At 40.4% G+C, this 16,925-nt stretch overlaps 1 protein-coding gene across 1 annotated transcript; it reads left to right on the top strand.

Moving 5' to 3' along the window:
• Nucleotides 1–3,275: 3,275 nt before the first annotated feature.
• ca14 (carbonic anhydrase XIV) lies at nucleotides 3,276–13,383 on the top strand. Its single transcript, XM_068760475.1, has 13 exons — nucleotides 3,276–3,345; nucleotides 3,500–3,523; nucleotides 6,397–6,576; nucleotides 6,965–7,110; nucleotides 8,365–8,460; nucleotides 8,570–8,636; nucleotides 8,906–9,063; nucleotides 9,502–9,628; nucleotides 10,970–10,993; nucleotides 11,082–11,208; nucleotides 11,371–11,412; nucleotides 12,617–12,670; nucleotides 13,284–13,383. The coding sequence occupies exons 1-13, from the start codon at nucleotides 3,276–3,278 to the stop codon at nucleotides 13,381–13,383; spliced, it is 1,215 nt and encodes a 404-aa protein (XP_068616576.1).
• Nucleotides 13,384–16,925: the final 3,542 nt, after the last annotated feature.

Below are 16,925 nucleotides of genomic sequence, written 5' to 3'. Positions count from 1 at the left end.
CATTAGAGGCATGTGGGAGCTTCCCATCCCCCTCTATACAGGCAACGTATACACAGGAACCCACCGACCCCTCCCAGCACACGTACACGACTGCGTACGTGACTGACAGCACTCGCCTTTAAGCCTGAGTAACCATAACTCCAGGTGAGCAAACCACCTCCTTTAACTATGAAAACAGAGCAGGTTTTAACCTGGTAAGCGTAAACCATTGAGAAGGACCCTGTTTGTGTGTGCAAGCAGGACAAGGTCAATGGGGTGGAAAAAATGTTTCCGCCCCCAACGCCATTCCTTTACGACGCATGAACTCCGTGAACCTCTCCTGAGTTCATAGGGTCCTGATGCCCAGCCCCACCATTCCCATCTCCCTTCCTCCTTTATTCCCTCCCCCCACCTAGTTTATGTGCTTCTCCTCCCTTCCTCATCCTCACATGATTATTGTTTCTTTTCCTGACATGCTTGAGAATTTTAATTGGTAATTGGTGCAACCATGTTAATTTTAACCCTATGAATGGGTGTTTTCGCGGCTAAAGTGAATCAGGATGTTTTGCATCGAATCGGTCCTAAATACAGAAACGCAGCCGTTCTAGAATAACCCACGGTGCCTCAAGGCAGTGTAAATTATTTCTAGATGTGACACAAATTCTGCTGTAATGGATGACCCATTGGTTTATGCCTTGACACGATGGACAAATCCAAATTGTATTTAAATCACGTCGGATATCACATTTTTTTTATTTCAGTACTAATATTAGTCTTGAAATCTTGTTGAATGCATAGTCAGGCATTCAAGGAGGCAGCGGAAGCATGCAGGAGGTCCCATAAGGCCAAATGCACGAGTGTGCATGGAGAGCTAGACAGCAAAACAGATACGTGACCCCCCCCCCCGAGGGGCCCGAGGAGAGACTAAACTATGACTATCAAGGCTCTGTTTGTGGAGGCTAAGCAAAGCATTGTGTTTCAACTGAAAACAAGAACAGCTGGGAGACAGTTATAAGACTGCTTTCAATGCTTGTGCCGCACCTGCCTGCCAGTTCTCACCTTCCTCTCACGGACAGAGTCCTGTTGGATTGTCACAGGTAGGATGTAATGCTTTTGTTTGTTCCTCAAGAGGCATGAAATGCTTCGGCACCTGGAGGATACTGCTCACGTTTTCAAGGCAGGACAAGCAAGAAGAAGTAGAGATCATTTTTGCATCTTTTACAGTCCCAAGATGTCTATTCTGATACGATGTCGGTGAATCAGGACTCTCTGTCACCATATGTTGGGAAATAAACAGTGCTTTTTTCTTCATGTAAAATACCGACAATTACGACCAAAACGCGATAGCTTTAAATGTACTCTGGCTTTAACGTCTCTTCAGAGCTGGAGAAACGTGATATTCTAGCAGAACAGAACTACGCATCTCAACGGAGGGATGCTCACATGTCTGACAGGCAGTCCGCTGGTATATTTGTGAATGAAATCAGAAGCCACGCCCCCTAAAACCATGCGACCAATGGTGCCCTTCAAGGAAAACCTGACAGACCAATGGGAGGCCGCTAATGGTATTATGGTTGCATAATTCGGCTGAAGCGTTTCACGTTTCTACGGACCGCTGTGAGAGTGATGGAGCCGAGAGGCGCACAAGAGATGGACGAGAAAAGCATGGAGCAGAATATAATTATCTAATCTATTTTAAAGCTCCGGAATCTGATGTAATCTACAGTAAAATATTATTAACTAGATTGACTTTAATTTATCTATGATGAAGATCCACTCTAAATAATCTATTTGTGATTGATAGTCCTATACGTACATTAATTCTGCTGTGTGCAATTACTTCCTAGAAAAAAATCCTAGTCTGTGAACTCTCATTGACAATGAACTGATTCTGATTATGAATACAATAAATCAACAACAACAAAAACCGCAAAGCAGATGCAATACATCAGGATTTCAATTGCTGGAGTTTTTGCATTTTTGCAGCTGTTGCATTGCAAATGAAAGACTCACTGTTTTCTTTTCCTTCTCTTATTCACAGTCTTTATAGGGATATAGGAAGCACTGACATAATGCAAAATTAATTTTTTTGATGTAGTTAAAAAAAAGTCTCATGTGGAGAAGGCTCCCCCCAGTGTTCAAAACTAAAAAGGTCATCTCCTTATGCGGACTCTGCCAGCCATCCATTTTCCATTACAGCTTATCCTCTGCGGGGTTGGGAGCTTATCCCAACTGACATTGGGGCAAAATGCAGAGTACACCCTGGAGAGGTTGCAGGTTCTTCACAGAGCCGACAGTGAAAGCGATAAACACACATCCAACTCACCGTCGTACGTTTTTGGGACTGTGAGAGGAAGCCTGAGTAACCAGGAGGAACCCACACAGACACAGAGGACGACAGTCACACATATTATGCATGGCTGGATTCAAACCCAGGGCAATATTTGCTACGCAGCGACAGTGATAACCACTGCGCCATGAGCCGTTCTCTAAAACTCTAATTCAAGTCAAAAACTAAGTTGAATGGAAATCCTGCTCCTCCTGATTTCATTGAGTTCACACCTAATTATCTGCTTTGCAATGCAAAGTGGAAGAAGCCACTCTGTCATTAGGAGTATTGTTTGAACTAAACAAAGACATCGGATTGTGTGATTATTGATCATGTAAATTTGCCCTCCACACATAAAAGAATTCCTGTATATAATTCAAGTGCGGAGTGCATGAAAGAAGTACAAATAAGAAGCCCAAACCTTTCTGTGATGACATTACTGCCAGACCTTATACCCCAATTCGTCAAGTGCATTAATTCTTCTGCATGCAATTATTGCTCCAGCAATAATTACACACCCCTCCTTTCAAACTGGCACATGATCATTTGTGCTCAGTGAATGGTGTGCTGTACAATTGCATCACATGGCTCTTTATTATCGTCTCTGTTATTTACTCTCCTTTACCCTAGCTGGAATTTTCTACCCCATGTAGTTATGCACCAGGTTTTTCAGCATCTGAAATGCTGAATTAGTTCTCGCTCATTGCTCCTTACTGGTGGTCCTTTCTCCGTCTGATTCCTTCCCACGTTTCCTCTCGTACTTTATTCCCGTAGTTGTTCTGCTGCCTTGTATGCTAGAGTGGATGCAGCATGTAATGCAGTGTTGTGACAGGTCGGATAGCTGGACCCCCTCAGTTTCCCTCCCCTTTCCTCTCTCTCTCTCTCTCTCTCTCTCTCTCTCTCTCTCTCTCTCACTTGCTCCCCATCTTTCCATCCACATTTCTGTGCATGGGCAAGGAGCGCTAACATGGACGTTTTGGCTCTTTGCATCCTTCTAATACTTCTGTGCTTTCAGTGGACAGTTGCCCCAGCTGCTGGTAAGGTATCTAACTTTTTTTTTAACAAAACTAATCGTGAGAGCTTTGCTTTGATTCAACATGAGTGTTATTATTGAGAAACACTGGAAAACAAAAATAACAATTTGAGGAGTTTTTTGGACTTTTATCTTTTTTTTATTTATTCTTTTTCCAGCTGAAATTTCCTGGACATACACGGGTAAGTTCACTTTTATCTCATGTATAAATGGTTTAAAAGTGTGGTAGACAAGGAGGAATTAAACAACAATTAAAGAGGGTGGATGATAATATGAACATGTATCTATATCAGCTATAGTTTAGAATGAAATATGGGGACTATTAAAAGCTTCATAGACAATGAATAAAACCCTGAAAGTAAATCTGTATTTAATTGGTGGTAAGTGGAGACATTTGGTTAAATTTCAATGTTATATTCAATCAAAGCAACATTATATTTTCATGTAAGATAATCTACTTATACATTTTGGATTTGGATACTTTTCCAACTCTACTCTCATACACTATTTGTAGCATTTTTGTTGTTGTTAAATTTGTTTCTAAAACTCCACAATTATCAATGAGTATGAAAAGTATCAAAAGCAGGCTGAGGGCTACGCTTACACTCCTCATACATCAAGCCTTCTCCTTCTGTTTATCTCCACGTCCCCCTCTGCCTGTATTAGTTACAGTTCAACAAGCTGGCATTAGCACAGCAGTCACGCTGGGATGATAAAGGAGTAAAGAAATAGACTGATAGAGTGGCAGGCTGGGGGGGGGGGGGGGGGGGCAGGTGCATGAGGACGGGGGTGTCGGAAAGAAAGAGGGAGATGGGACGGCATGAAGCAAAAGCATAGCGAATTGTGCCCTTATTGTTGCAGTGCACAATAACCTATGTGTTTATTGTGTTGTGGATGCACACTAGCTGCCTATGCTGTGGACAATTACATTGTTGGAATGAATGGGGGGGGGGGGGGGGGCACAGACCACTTACTCTACTACTGTATACACTAAACACAGTAAACTGTTGAGCCTGTGCCTGGAGCAAACTGGTATCTATACATAATCCATTTTAGATAACGATGTGGCCGCTACACTTTCCAGGAGCGATCAGAGATGATCGAGTTCCGTAGTCGAGAGAAGGTTTGTCCCACATCCCATCATGTCCTCCCCACGCTCTGAACCATCATGTGGGCCTCTGTGCTTTTGCCTTTGTTCCTGGCTGCATTCGGGACAGTGCTAGCATGCTAGAGAGAAGGAAGGCAGGCGCAGAGGGTCAGAATTTTCGACCTCAGGTTTCCATGGAGACCCCAATGTCGACCAATGGTGGGGGCCGCGAGACTCGTTTTTGAAGTTGGGTTGCAGTGCAGGGTTCTGTTGTGGACAGAAGAGAGGGGTAGGGGGCAGAGGAGAGATTGGAAGTGTAAGATGAGGCCTGTGGAAACTGCTTTTGATGAGTATTATTGGTAATGTTTAGAGGCCATCTTGTGTTAGGTGTCTGAAGAGAAATGGGGGTTAGAGGGCAAGAATGCCTGATGACCCAGGGTTTACAAATGTTTTGCAATATTCATATTTATTCTGTTTTACCTTTTATGTTTTTTTTTTAGATCATCATGCATGCTTATTTGCAAAACATTTGATGAGTGGACACTTTTCTTCCACACTACTCACACGTTTTTGTGTGAAAAACACGTCTTTGATTTCTAAAGCATTCCTTTCCTTGTAATTGAAATTCAGACTCGGTGACTCACACTGTCACTCCCTTTCTTACTTTCTTTTGTTATGCAGTCGGGGAACCAGGGCCCCAATCTCCCGCTTCTGCCATAATTACATTCTAAAATATTATTAAAAAATATTTTTAATTATTATTACATTCTTAAATATATTCAAGTGTGTTTAAATTGAAAATAATTAAACTATGGAGTATATTTTGCTTCACCAATGTAGTTGTGTGAGGATCATTTATGCAGACCTTTTAAATTAAAGAATAAGTTATATTATTTAAGGATTTATTTCTAAATACTTTTGATAGTGTTAAGTAAGTAGTATTACTAATTAGATCTTAATTATATCAAAATGCATAATTTTTCACTCAGGACTCAAAATTGAATAGTACATTGCAATTTAGTAGTAATTTTAACATGATTCTAAATATATATATATGAGAACCATTTAACGTTGTGATTAATAGTTTGATTAAACGTTTTAATAATATATATATTTTTTCCTGCCATATAAATATATATGTTCAATTTTGACTCTCAAAATGTCCTACAATCATTGCGCTCATTTGCAATGTCTGTGAAATAAAATTCTAAAATAAAAGACACAAGAACAAATTGTGTTTATATGTTGAAAATAAATTAATCAACTCACATGAAGGGAAACTTACAACCACGAATAACGGACAATGCTTTTTTAAATGTTTGTTTCTAATTTCATCATCATTCAATGTCAGATCAGATCATGTTATATTACTTAATGCAAGATCAAATCAATTGTATATTAAAAAAATAGGCTTGTATTTGTTCCCCGTTGAGAATTCTGTATTAATTAGTGACCAGATTTTCTTATTTGTTAAACTACACAGCCTTTAATATATTGTTGACTTCATAATCTAGTTCTATAATTTAATAATGATGGTAAAGTTACGAACGCAATAACCCCAATCTGAGGAGACGTTTTGTTTTGACTGTATTGTGATCGGTACAGTTATTCAGTCAAGCGTCCGGATCGTCTTCTCATGCTCATAGCATGTCCGTGCAAGTCTCTTTTGAGTTCCATGATACACATGTGCTCGTGATTCAGAGCAGCGTTGATTCAGTGCAGCCACTCAGGCCTATGTCGTGTTTACGAGGCGTTTGTTTCCTATCATCATCATTGCTGAACATCAAAATGTATGCCTTGCTTCATGAATTGAGCTCTATATTTTTATGCATTATACATTCAATAAATTCACTACCATGCGAGTGCGACTACAAAGAGAAGAACGCTTGTATAATCACTGAATGACTGGGACCCAGCTTGCTGTGTGATCGGATGACATCATTGCTTTTGTCTTTTCTCCTGTTAAAGGCTTGGTGGGTCAATCTGAGTGGTCGCAGTATTTCCCTGACTGCGGTGGCACTTCTCAGTCGCCTGTTGATGTTGTAACCACCCAGACTAAATACGACCCCAGTCTGACCCCTCTGACCCCCCTGGGCTACGATCAGCACGGCTACCAGCCCTTCACTCTGTTTAATAATGGACACACAGGTATGACATCCAGCTGTTCGATCCAGGTATCCAAGCAGCCTCACGGTTGGTCTGCTTATCCTCAGTTGTCATAAAGGGGTTCGATACGCACTATTATGTAAAAATGTCTTCTGGATCTGATCCAGAATGAGGTCAGGAAAAAATACAAAATTATAACATTAAAAACTCCATTTATGGATTCAAAAATCTGTTAAAAATAAACTCTGATTCACTTTTACTTTGCATGGTTGGTGTATAAAGACACCAAGAACAATTTAGAACCTTCTGATGATGATCCAGATCACCGTGTCGACGGCGTAAATCCAATTAGGAGGGGAATGAGCTGCTTGGCGGAGGTCTGTGCTTTTCTAGAAGTTGTTGTTTCTTATTTTGTTCTTTCGTCTTTTAGCGGTCATCATGCTACCAGAATGGATGGGACTCTCGGGGCTGCCGTGGTTTTTTACAGCTGTGCAAATGCACCTCCACTGGGGTAGCGGCGGTCCGAGTCACGGGGGCAGCGAACACACCACCAACGGACTGAGTGCAGATGCAGAGGTATGTTTGAATACGGCTCACATTAAAATGATGAGAGCGCGATAAATCACTTTAAAGATGAGTCAGAACTTGTGTATCGGGTCAATTAAAATGATAGAAATTGTTTTTACGCCTTCCCTTTAAATAAAGGGAAGGCGTGAACCTTCATTTCTTACATCCATACCCAACCTCCTAAAAGTTATGAATTATTCTTTCATGTGGTCTGATTTAATTTGATGATGTTTATGATTTTATGGAGTCATGACTTTACATTTGTAGCATTTATAGCTGTTTTGATATTTTATCTATAAAGTGACTATACAATCTGTGATTCTTTGCTACATGGAATGGCCTTATAACCTTGTTAAATTTGACATCTTACCATTAAAGTTTAGTCCTTGACTATCTAAATCCTCTCCTACTATTTTACTTGTGTGTCTCTTATAATCAGTATGTGCATACTTGACCATTGCAAAATTAAACTCATTGCAATATTATGGCTTTTCTTGACATATTTTGTCGTCTTTGCCTTTAATGTTGCACCAGCAGAGGTTATCCTTCAGAGTTCATAACTGACATGCAGTCATGTAATTCTGACTGACTCTGATTGCGCAGCAAATACTTAGTCTTCTCACAGGTTTGGTACAATATTTTGTGTTGACTGAAACGCCAACCATGATAAATGTGTGCACATACAATTTAAGCTAATGATGTCGGTTGTAGCTCATAAAAATCGGGACCTGAAAATTCGGATGTGAGCGTCAACAATGAAGGTGTTGTTCCTTCATGCGTTATTCCCTTCCATAGGATCAAGAGAGGTGTGTAGACTGATATATATATATATATCAGCTGACGCCACAGATTTCCCCTATTATGAATAAATTGGCCTCTGAATTCTATGAATTATAACTGAATGAATTAAAACTCCCTTTTTGCTTCATTCTGTCTTTCTTTCACATACACAAATCTGTTATTGTGATACGGATGGAAACACTAAACACACCAAGATCACATCCCATAGTCACTGAGAAAGACACAGAGACAGAAGAGAAGGGTTATTATCAATTATACGCTCAGACTTTGGAAGGAGAGGAAACGGTGTTGCCAAAAGAAAGAAAGAAAACGGGTAGTAGTAGTTCTCTTTAATCAGGCTCCTCAATGCTCTTTATTGAGCCTCATATTGCCAGAAGGAAAATTATCTTTGACTCAAGCTCATCCTCTCTTTCTGCTGCAATGATGTGAAATCAGGATTTCCTGTGTTGCTCTTCTTTCCAGCTGCATGTGGTGCACTACAACTCTGAACTCTACCCCAACATGTCCACAGCCATGACCCAGAGGAATGGCCTGGCCGTTTTAGGAATTCTCATTGTGGTAATAGAGCAATATACAACAGTAACATGAAAACAGAAGAATAAGAAGTTCATTCTTGGAAGAGTTTGAACATTTCCAGCATATTTAAGACAAAGTTTTGCTTTCCCAGACAGGTGAGGAGACCAACGTGGCATTCAACAACATCCTTCACTACCTGAGCCGCGTCAGACACGCTGGTGAGCCTGCTTAATATTCATAAAAACACAATATGCTGCTTGGCATAAAACTCCTTTAAATTCTCAGAAGCAAGTCTGTTTTCTTCTGAATTAAACAATGTTTTCTGCTGCTTCTCTCACTTCCTAGTACTTTTTAGGTTTTCTATGGATTCTCCACGCTCTTCAGACACAGAAAGAATAGCACAGTGTGAAAAGAAACACACTACTACATTAAAATACTGATGGAAGTGTGCATTGTGTACTCTTATAGACCTTTTTCCTTTTTACAGATCAGAGGGTGTCCATCCCGGCCTTTGACGTCCAGTCCCTGCTCCCTGAGGATCTGGGACGCTACTATCGCTACAACGGCTCCCTAACAACGCCACCCTGCTACCAGAGTGTGATCTGGACTCTTTTCCACGAGAGGGTTCGAATCTCAAAGGCTCAGGTAAAGCTCAGACAATGACACTCGGCTAACAAAGATCTTATTGATGTAGAGAACATTGTATAAATCTGCATCTCCTATCTAATACAGCATGGTTCTACAATCATAGACCAGAAAATGCAAACATTATATATATATATATATATATGATGAAATATAGAATGTATTAACTCAATATTTATAATTCAGCACTCGCTAATTAAATAATAAATAATAACTGATATTTAAGCATTGTTTGTGTGCCAGAAATAAAGTAATTCATTTGACATGACTCAGCATTTTTTAATGGAATCAAATCATTCAGTATCTTCCACCATATTTGTTGCTAATGAACTTTAATCTGACTATTATTACTGTTGTTTATTGCGTTTTACTTTAAGATTGGTGCTTCAGCGCTCTAAGTTTCTTTCCTTCCCTCTCCTCCTCACCTGCCCACTGCAGCTGCTGAAGATGGAGACGATCCTTTACTCCAGTAAAGCCGCGGAGGCCGACAGGATGCTGCTGCAGGACAACTACCGGGAAACACAGCCGCTCAACCACAGGGTCATCTTCACATCCTTCACTGCAGGTGTGTCAGACGGAGCACGTAAAAAGAGATCATTCATCATTATAAACGAGAGAACGCCTCCATCTAGGACGCAGCATTTGGAATCGATCTAAATGTTTTATCTAATTATAAATTTCAATAATTATTGTATACATACGTGTTTTGCATGGTTCTAATATTATAAGGTTTTAAAATGTATATAAGATTATATCTTGATGACATAAAAGATAAGATGTTTGTTGTCTCTAAAAGTATGTAAGTGTAAGGGAAGAGGAAATTGCACTTTAAGTATATAAGTATCCTTTGCAAAATATTTTACATTTATTCAGCATATCATTAGATTACTAACACTTTTATGAATGAAAAATATAAAACAAGGTTATAATTCCGCAGTTGGTCATTGTAATGATAATATTTTGCTATTTGTTTTAGGACTTTATAATGATTGTTTAAATTATTTGGATAAATTTCCTGATAAATTGTAAATTAATTTTTTTTAATAAATGCTATCCTAAATACCCGCGACCAGAAGGAAAGCCGTGACAATGCACAATGTGCACTTAATAGGACAAAGCTAAAAATAAATACAAATAAATTAACATTACCTTAATAAACCAATTTAATATACGTTGAAATAATTCTAAATATCATCGAGTTCAGTCAGCTTATTATCTGTTTGTTTCAGCAAGAGTACATTTTCCATTGATGCATATGTGACTGGGAAATTCCTTTAGGACTGCAGAAATGTAACGCCTAAAAAGGTCGCATTGTGATGCCAGCATGCTGCTCATAATGCAAACCACAATAACAAGGCAGCGTGTAGCCTAGCCACGAAGAACAAAGCTACCAATCATCACAACCCATACAGAGTTAATGAATATTGGAACGCCGAGAGAAATGTGGGAATATGAAAGAGTACCGGAGACTTTGTCTGAGTGAAAGAGTGGAGAGAATAATGGGAGAAACGGAAATACAGGGGGAAGTGGTGGAAAAGCATGAGGGAGCAGCGTTTGGTCGTAAGATGATTAGAAAAAGGGATTGATTGTGAATCAGTGAAACAGTGACTCCATTGTTATCGCGTGAGTTTAACTGCAACACAGGGAGAGGAAGAGACACGGAGAAGCGAAAAGAGGGAGTCAAAGTGGCAGACAAAGACAAAGGAGAAAGAATTTGTGTGAGGTGCTCATTGTAGGGAGCAACTGAACTGGAAGCCCCATGACCTCTGACCTCCGCAGGGCTGTCAGAGGGGGGCTGGGCAGTTTCAAACAGCTGAAGCTAAAGCAACAGATCAGTGAGTGAGAACCAAAGACAGACATGATCTACGGCGACGTCTGTATCAATTAATTCTTTTATTTGTTGTAGAATCGGGGAAGGAGCTCTCTTCTGGTAAGACATCCGTTTCCTACATGCAAACAAACAAACAAACAAACAAACGGAGATCCAGCCCGGCTGCTGAGTCGCTGTGCTTTCGGAGGTTTGTCCTTGTCAGGACGGTTTGTGTGTTTCTCCTCTGCAGGTGAAGTCACAGCGATAGTAATAGGAGTGATGTGTGGCTGTGTCGGTCTGGCAGTCATCGTTCGCTTCGTTGTCAAGACGATTCGGTAAGGGGGTTGCTCTTGTCCGTGCCAGTGGTCTGTCTACCAGCAGGCCATGGCCACCAGTCTGGTGGTTGTTCTGGTTTAACTGGGTGACCTGCAGAACCTGTGCGGAGTCGTCGCTGCGCCGGTGTCTCTTCTCATTCTCCATCTCCCGTTTCTTGGCAGGTTTTTTACTCTCCTCCGCCGTGAAACTGTTGCAGTAAACAGGTGCTTTACCTGATCGTAGTACTGACAAGGAGAAAAGAACTATCACTGACAGTGCTGTTTTATGATTTGCTCTTCCTCTTGTGTTTGACAGGTAACCTTAAGCGCTGATCTTGAGAATTATTGAGGAAAACTGAGACTGAATGCCAAGTTATTTGAATATAAATGCAATTTGAAGAGCCTTTTCGTGCCTCCAGTCAGACTGCAGGTTACGTGAGGCCACGCCCTGGCTGCAGTCATGTCAATGAAAATGCATCACTTGTCCTTTTTAGGGTTTCGCATGTTTTTTTTTTTTATTGGCATGGATTTAGATTACATTTAACTACTTCTTATATTTTGTAACAGTTTTGAGTAAAACACACAAGTTCTAGACATTTTTAAACTTTCTGAAAGCCACTTCCTGACCTGACCGTTCGGGACCCCCCCCCCCACATACACACACACTTTGGGAACTCTTGACCTACAAAATCCCAAATCGCTTTGCAGCTTTGCGAAATCACCAGGCCCAGTCTTCTCGTCACCAGCTTGTTAAACAGGTTTAATCAAGGACAGAAAACATTCACTTTTCACAGTAACAGTCAGTTCTTGAAGTAGTAACTTGGCTTCTCCATTTTTTATCAATATAATGCACGTTAATATTACATTTTCTGGGTGGTGCATTTTCTTCGGCTGCTGGTATGCATCATCTTTGTGAGGTTTCACCATAAAAATTCACCTCTAAGATCAGCGCTAAGGATAATCAGATTATTTGAAATCCCCTGCGATAACATTGTTGTCATAATTCCTACTGATTATTGATAATATGTAGTGGGTTTGCACCTATGTCTCACCAGCCAGTGATTTAACCCTTCCACTATTTTGAGCTGGGGTTCCCAAAGTTCCCATAGAAAGTACTAAATGTCATCATCTCAAAAGAGTCATCTCCTTTGTTTCACAAACGATGCTTTTGATCCCTGTAACCTTTCTATGTTAAATCATTATCTGTGATTGCAGTGAAATTGTGACGTTCCTCATTTTTCCTGGTGCACCCAGGATGCTTTTCAAATAGCATTCAAGGGGAATCTAAATCCTACTTTGGGAACCATTAGCTACCACAATGCAAATCAGCCGTGTGCAATCACTTTAAAATGACTCTTCGAATCCCTCTATCTAACGTGAAATACCTTGTGTTTTTGGTCATGTGATTGTGTCTTTTGATCTGCGACAGCTCTACCTCAAGTTGGGACGTCCTACCCAGTACCCGGCCTGCTCCAATGCCAAGGTCACCGTTCAACATCTTGACTTTGACGTCTATGAGTTAGATTCCTGATCACATCTCTTTGCTTCACTCACAGTGACTTTACTTTAACACTCCTCCTAGTCTATTAATACCTAAAACAAAATATAAAAGATTGCAATGGAAATAGCATTTTACATATATTTACATGGTAATATTTGAGGGAATTCCTACAGTCCTCTTCTGCATATATGCAAACAATTATATATAAAAAAAATCCTGTTATTGTTATAAACTATTGCTATTTTTACAGCTAGCTGATGATGAAATGCACATGCAGTGTAGCTCTTGACATTTATTGTAGCTGAAACATGAATAATGTGTCGGCAAAGCAGCTCAAACCATACAGAAAATTTCTGCTGAAGAAAGAGGCTGTACTTTTGATGGATACAGGAACCTTCAATTGATACATGTTAACTCGTCTTCCTTTCCTTTATTCCATACTCAAACCCCACACATTTGAAAAACCATGCCTTGCCTTCTTTAACAAATAAGGGCCTCTGCTGGATGATATAGAAAATACACTGACAGCGTGCTTGTTGGATGTAACAGTATGATAATCCCCTGGGAGTGACTGCTTTTCATTCTGATGTTTCAGGATGGACGAGCCACATAAAAAGCAAGAGGTGGATTTGAGCATGACTTCTGAAGGAGAAAAAAAAGAAGAACCCTCACTGCCTCCACAAACGGAGCCTTAGCTGACGGCATGAGCCGCTTCAGGGCTCACAGGGCTTACAAGAAACAACAGGAAACATATTTAACACAGTAAACTGGGCACAGGACAAATCACCCACTGAGCCCAGCATGAAACTATTTTTATTTCCACCCAAATTCAGTGACGTTGGCTGTCTTGGAATCAGTTTTTTTTTATTTGGTTTTGGTTCAAGTGCCACCTTTGCAGGCTTGGTGCCATCGCTTTACCTCTGCAATGCTCGGTAAGCATTATTGGTGCATGTAAATACTATGTAAAATATGTTCATTGTTTTTGTTTCACAATGCTATTACATCTTGAGCATTCTGCCTTGACAAGCAAAGCCACTGCACTGAATCCATATCCAATGTACAATGATTTGTATCTCCCTTAGCATTATCACATGGACAGGGGTGTCCATTATTACAAGGCTATGAACTCAGTTTAGCATGTTTAATTGTACATTTTTATGTTTGTATATTTGTTCATGATATATGTATATATATATAAAAAGATGTTTGGTGCCATATATCTTTATTGTCTAACTGAATTTGTCTCCGTCATGTTTGTGACTATCTGGATTACAATAAATGAGAAAAATCCTCACCTTATTCTCAAAAATGTTTGCGTGTATCATCTATGACTATCAATATATAACTGAAAATTTTTGTCTTTATATAATATTTTCCTTGAAACTGCGCAAAAACAACTGAAACCAAGAACCGAGAAAATAAAAAAATGTCATGAAAATTCCAAATGTTCATTTTCACCAGGCACAATACTTGAATTTACATGAAGCTAAAGCACATAGCTTGTGGGACATACTCCAGTCATAAGAATGATTACTGAACAACCTTTATTGTCTGTTTTGTTATTTAATCACTCAAAAAACACTGAAAATATTTCCATGAAACTTGGTAGGGTCATGGGTCCGAGACTGGAATGGATACCATGAATTTTCTGCATGGATCTGGAAAAAATAATGATTTATTTCTTTACATTGCGAGGTGGGATGCTTCTAATGGATTCCTACATTCATGAACTCATGCAAAACATAGGAGGTTATAAGAAGACATGCAAACAGTGGCGCTGAAGGAAATCTCACCCTGTAACCATGCAAAAATACCCCCCCCCCCCCTTTAAAAGGTATTTATAGCTGTGATCAGATCTGGTCTCACCATGCTGCTCTAAAGCACAACCATGTGGACGGATTTCACCAACACACACACACACACACAGCTCAGACCACTCCTACATGCACAGGAAGTGAAACGTGGAACGGCAACTGCAGGACAGAAGAGAAGATTCCTCATTTTCTTGAGGTCATCTACAGTTTCCAGAGGCATCCTCTGCTGCTTGAACAAGGTAGGAAAACAAGGTTTCCTCATAAAGCAGCAGAGATCCACATACTCTGCCGGTTTCATGTCTAAAAAAAAAAGAAAAAAAAAATACTTCACACACCCACACAGCAGTGGCTCTATCAGCCTCGGTTCCTGTGCACATACTATTTATTCTATCAGATCCCAGGTAACATATTTTGGTAACCAGGATTGTTTCCAAGTGTAGAATTTCTTCTTCTAAGTCTTTGTTTCACTCCAGGGCTGCTGCGTAATGGCTGCTCTCAGGGCTTTTGCCACTCTCGCCGTCTGTCTCTTGCTGGGTCATCAAACGTTCGCTAAAAACGATGCTCCCTGCCAGCGCTCCAAATGGAACAACGGCTTCCAGACCTTCCTCAAACGTCACATCCCCCCAGGCACCCCCGATTCCCTCGACCAGAACGAATGGGAGAAGTACATCAGGACTAACACTGGGTGCAGCAGACCCACTCAGTCTTTCCTACATTCAAAAGACATGGACAGGGTGAAGGAGGTGTGCACAAACAAAGGGGGGAAGACATACAAGGAGAACCTGTGCATCAGCCGCCAGCCCTTCACGTTTGTCACGGTCAGGAGTGAACCTGGGACGTGTGGCATCAGGAGCATCCGAGAGGAAACCAAACATCTGATCCTTGCCTGTGAAGTTCTGGGAACCGGTTGCTTCCCGGTCCATTTCGAGGGAAACCCGAATAATCTAGGGCCAAGTAATAATGCAAAAGGCTGCCAGGACCCACAGGAAAGAGGTCAGGCGTCCAGCCTAAAAATGAGCCGGCTCTGGCTGGTGTCCTTTCTTCTTCTTGTTATTTATTGGTATTAACCTTTGCTTTTTAGTTTGAGAAATTAGATAAGACACTTGGGTCTTTACAAGTTGACCTTTGGCTCTCAAAGCTAAACACATTTCAAAACATCATTTTCAAGATCTTACATTTTTAAAATGTAATTTTTATATCAGTATTATATCTCTGACATACCATAAATATTTTTTTGCATGAATTTCACATTTTATTTTTTATACAAAAGTTCCTGATACTTTTGTGAGCTTTGTTGTGTGAATGCAGCTCGGAGATAATGAGACAAGTGATGACAGTGTTACATAACAAAAAGTGATTCAGTTCTACTTAATAAACATTGTTTTGCCAATAGTTATTTCTAAATATTTTGCTTTCAGAGCATTCAGAGCAGAATCAACTTATTATTTGACAGGTATGACTATGGTGGTTTTTGCTTCCAAGCTAAAAGGAGTATCACAAAAGAAAGCACAGAATTTAATCCAAACTTTGGAGGGTAAGGTTTTCAAAAGATTTGCATCTACAATGTGATCGGAATTGTTTTCTCTTTTGAGCTAAACCTAAAATCATTTTGTCAATGTGATAAACACCCAGCTATGTATGCCTGCCGATGTTCCACCACTGTGCCCCATCGGATCCAGACCTGGGTCGTAGCCCGGAGACTGTTAATGACAGATAATGGTGTTAGAAGCTGAGGCGTTGATGGGGGTACAGGTTCTCTGAGGGCTTTCTTGTTCTATGAGAGTCCTTGGGGGGGGGGGGGGGGGGGGGTTCTGTTGCTGCTTGGTGTCGCAGCACGCCAGCAGACTTTGTTCGGTTGTTTCCACAGGGCATTATAAGTGCAGGTCTGGCGTTCTTATCACTGACATTGTGTTTTCCCTTTTTGTTAACATTTCCTCAGCTATGGAGTTTGCTTTCAACACTTCAGAATAAAGCAAGGCTGTAAAACGAAGAGGGGAGTCTATGAAAAGGGGGGCAGAGAGGTATACTTGCAGCATTGTGGTGCAGGTGATAAATACATCGCACTGTCTCCCTGCAGAGATGTGGGTTTATTCCTTAGTTTGATGTTTAGTTTACTTTTGAAGTTATTCCCAAAAAGCACACTTTCAGTAACGGCGGTTTCTTCTGGATCTAGATCCAGAGCTAGAACAAATCCGTTTGTCCACTCCTAATTCCACAGTGTCTTGGTAAAGGCCAGCAAACACAGAACCAGGACCTTTAGTCGTATAAAGCCAACCAAGCCTTTTTTTCCATGCTTAAAACGAGGGAAGGAAAGTAGAATAAATTCTGTCAGTACACATTCGGACTCTGACAGGAGCACAAACCAGATCATTCATCGTTCTCATGTCAACAGAGTCAACACCACACTCTTAAAACTTCACTCG

Source organism: Brachionichthys hirsutus, chromosome 3, assembly GCF_040956055.1.
Source record: "Brachionichthys hirsutus isolate HB-005 chromosome 3, CSIRO-AGI_Bhir_v1, whole genome shotgun sequence".
NCBI classification, from domain to species: Eukaryota; Metazoa; Chordata; class Actinopteri; order Lophiiformes; family Brachionichthyidae; genus Brachionichthys; species Brachionichthys hirsutus.
Note: the sequence above shows the minus strand (reverse complement) of the source record. Positions and strands in the feature narration are given on the sequence as shown.

Coding starts and splice junctions, on each gene's coding strand:
- ca14 (XM_068760475.1), top strand. CDS start 3,276: ATGGACGTTTTGGCTCTTTGCATCCTTCTAATACTTCTGTGCTTTCAG. Junction 8,637..8,905: donor GAGCCGCGTCAGACACGCTG/GTGAGCCTGCTT, acceptor TCCTTTTTACAG/ATCAGAGGGTGTCCATCCCG. Junction 9,629..10,969: donor CTTCACATCCTTCACTGCAG/GTGTGTCAGACG, acceptor TATTTGTTGTAG/AATCGGGGAAGGAGCTCTCT.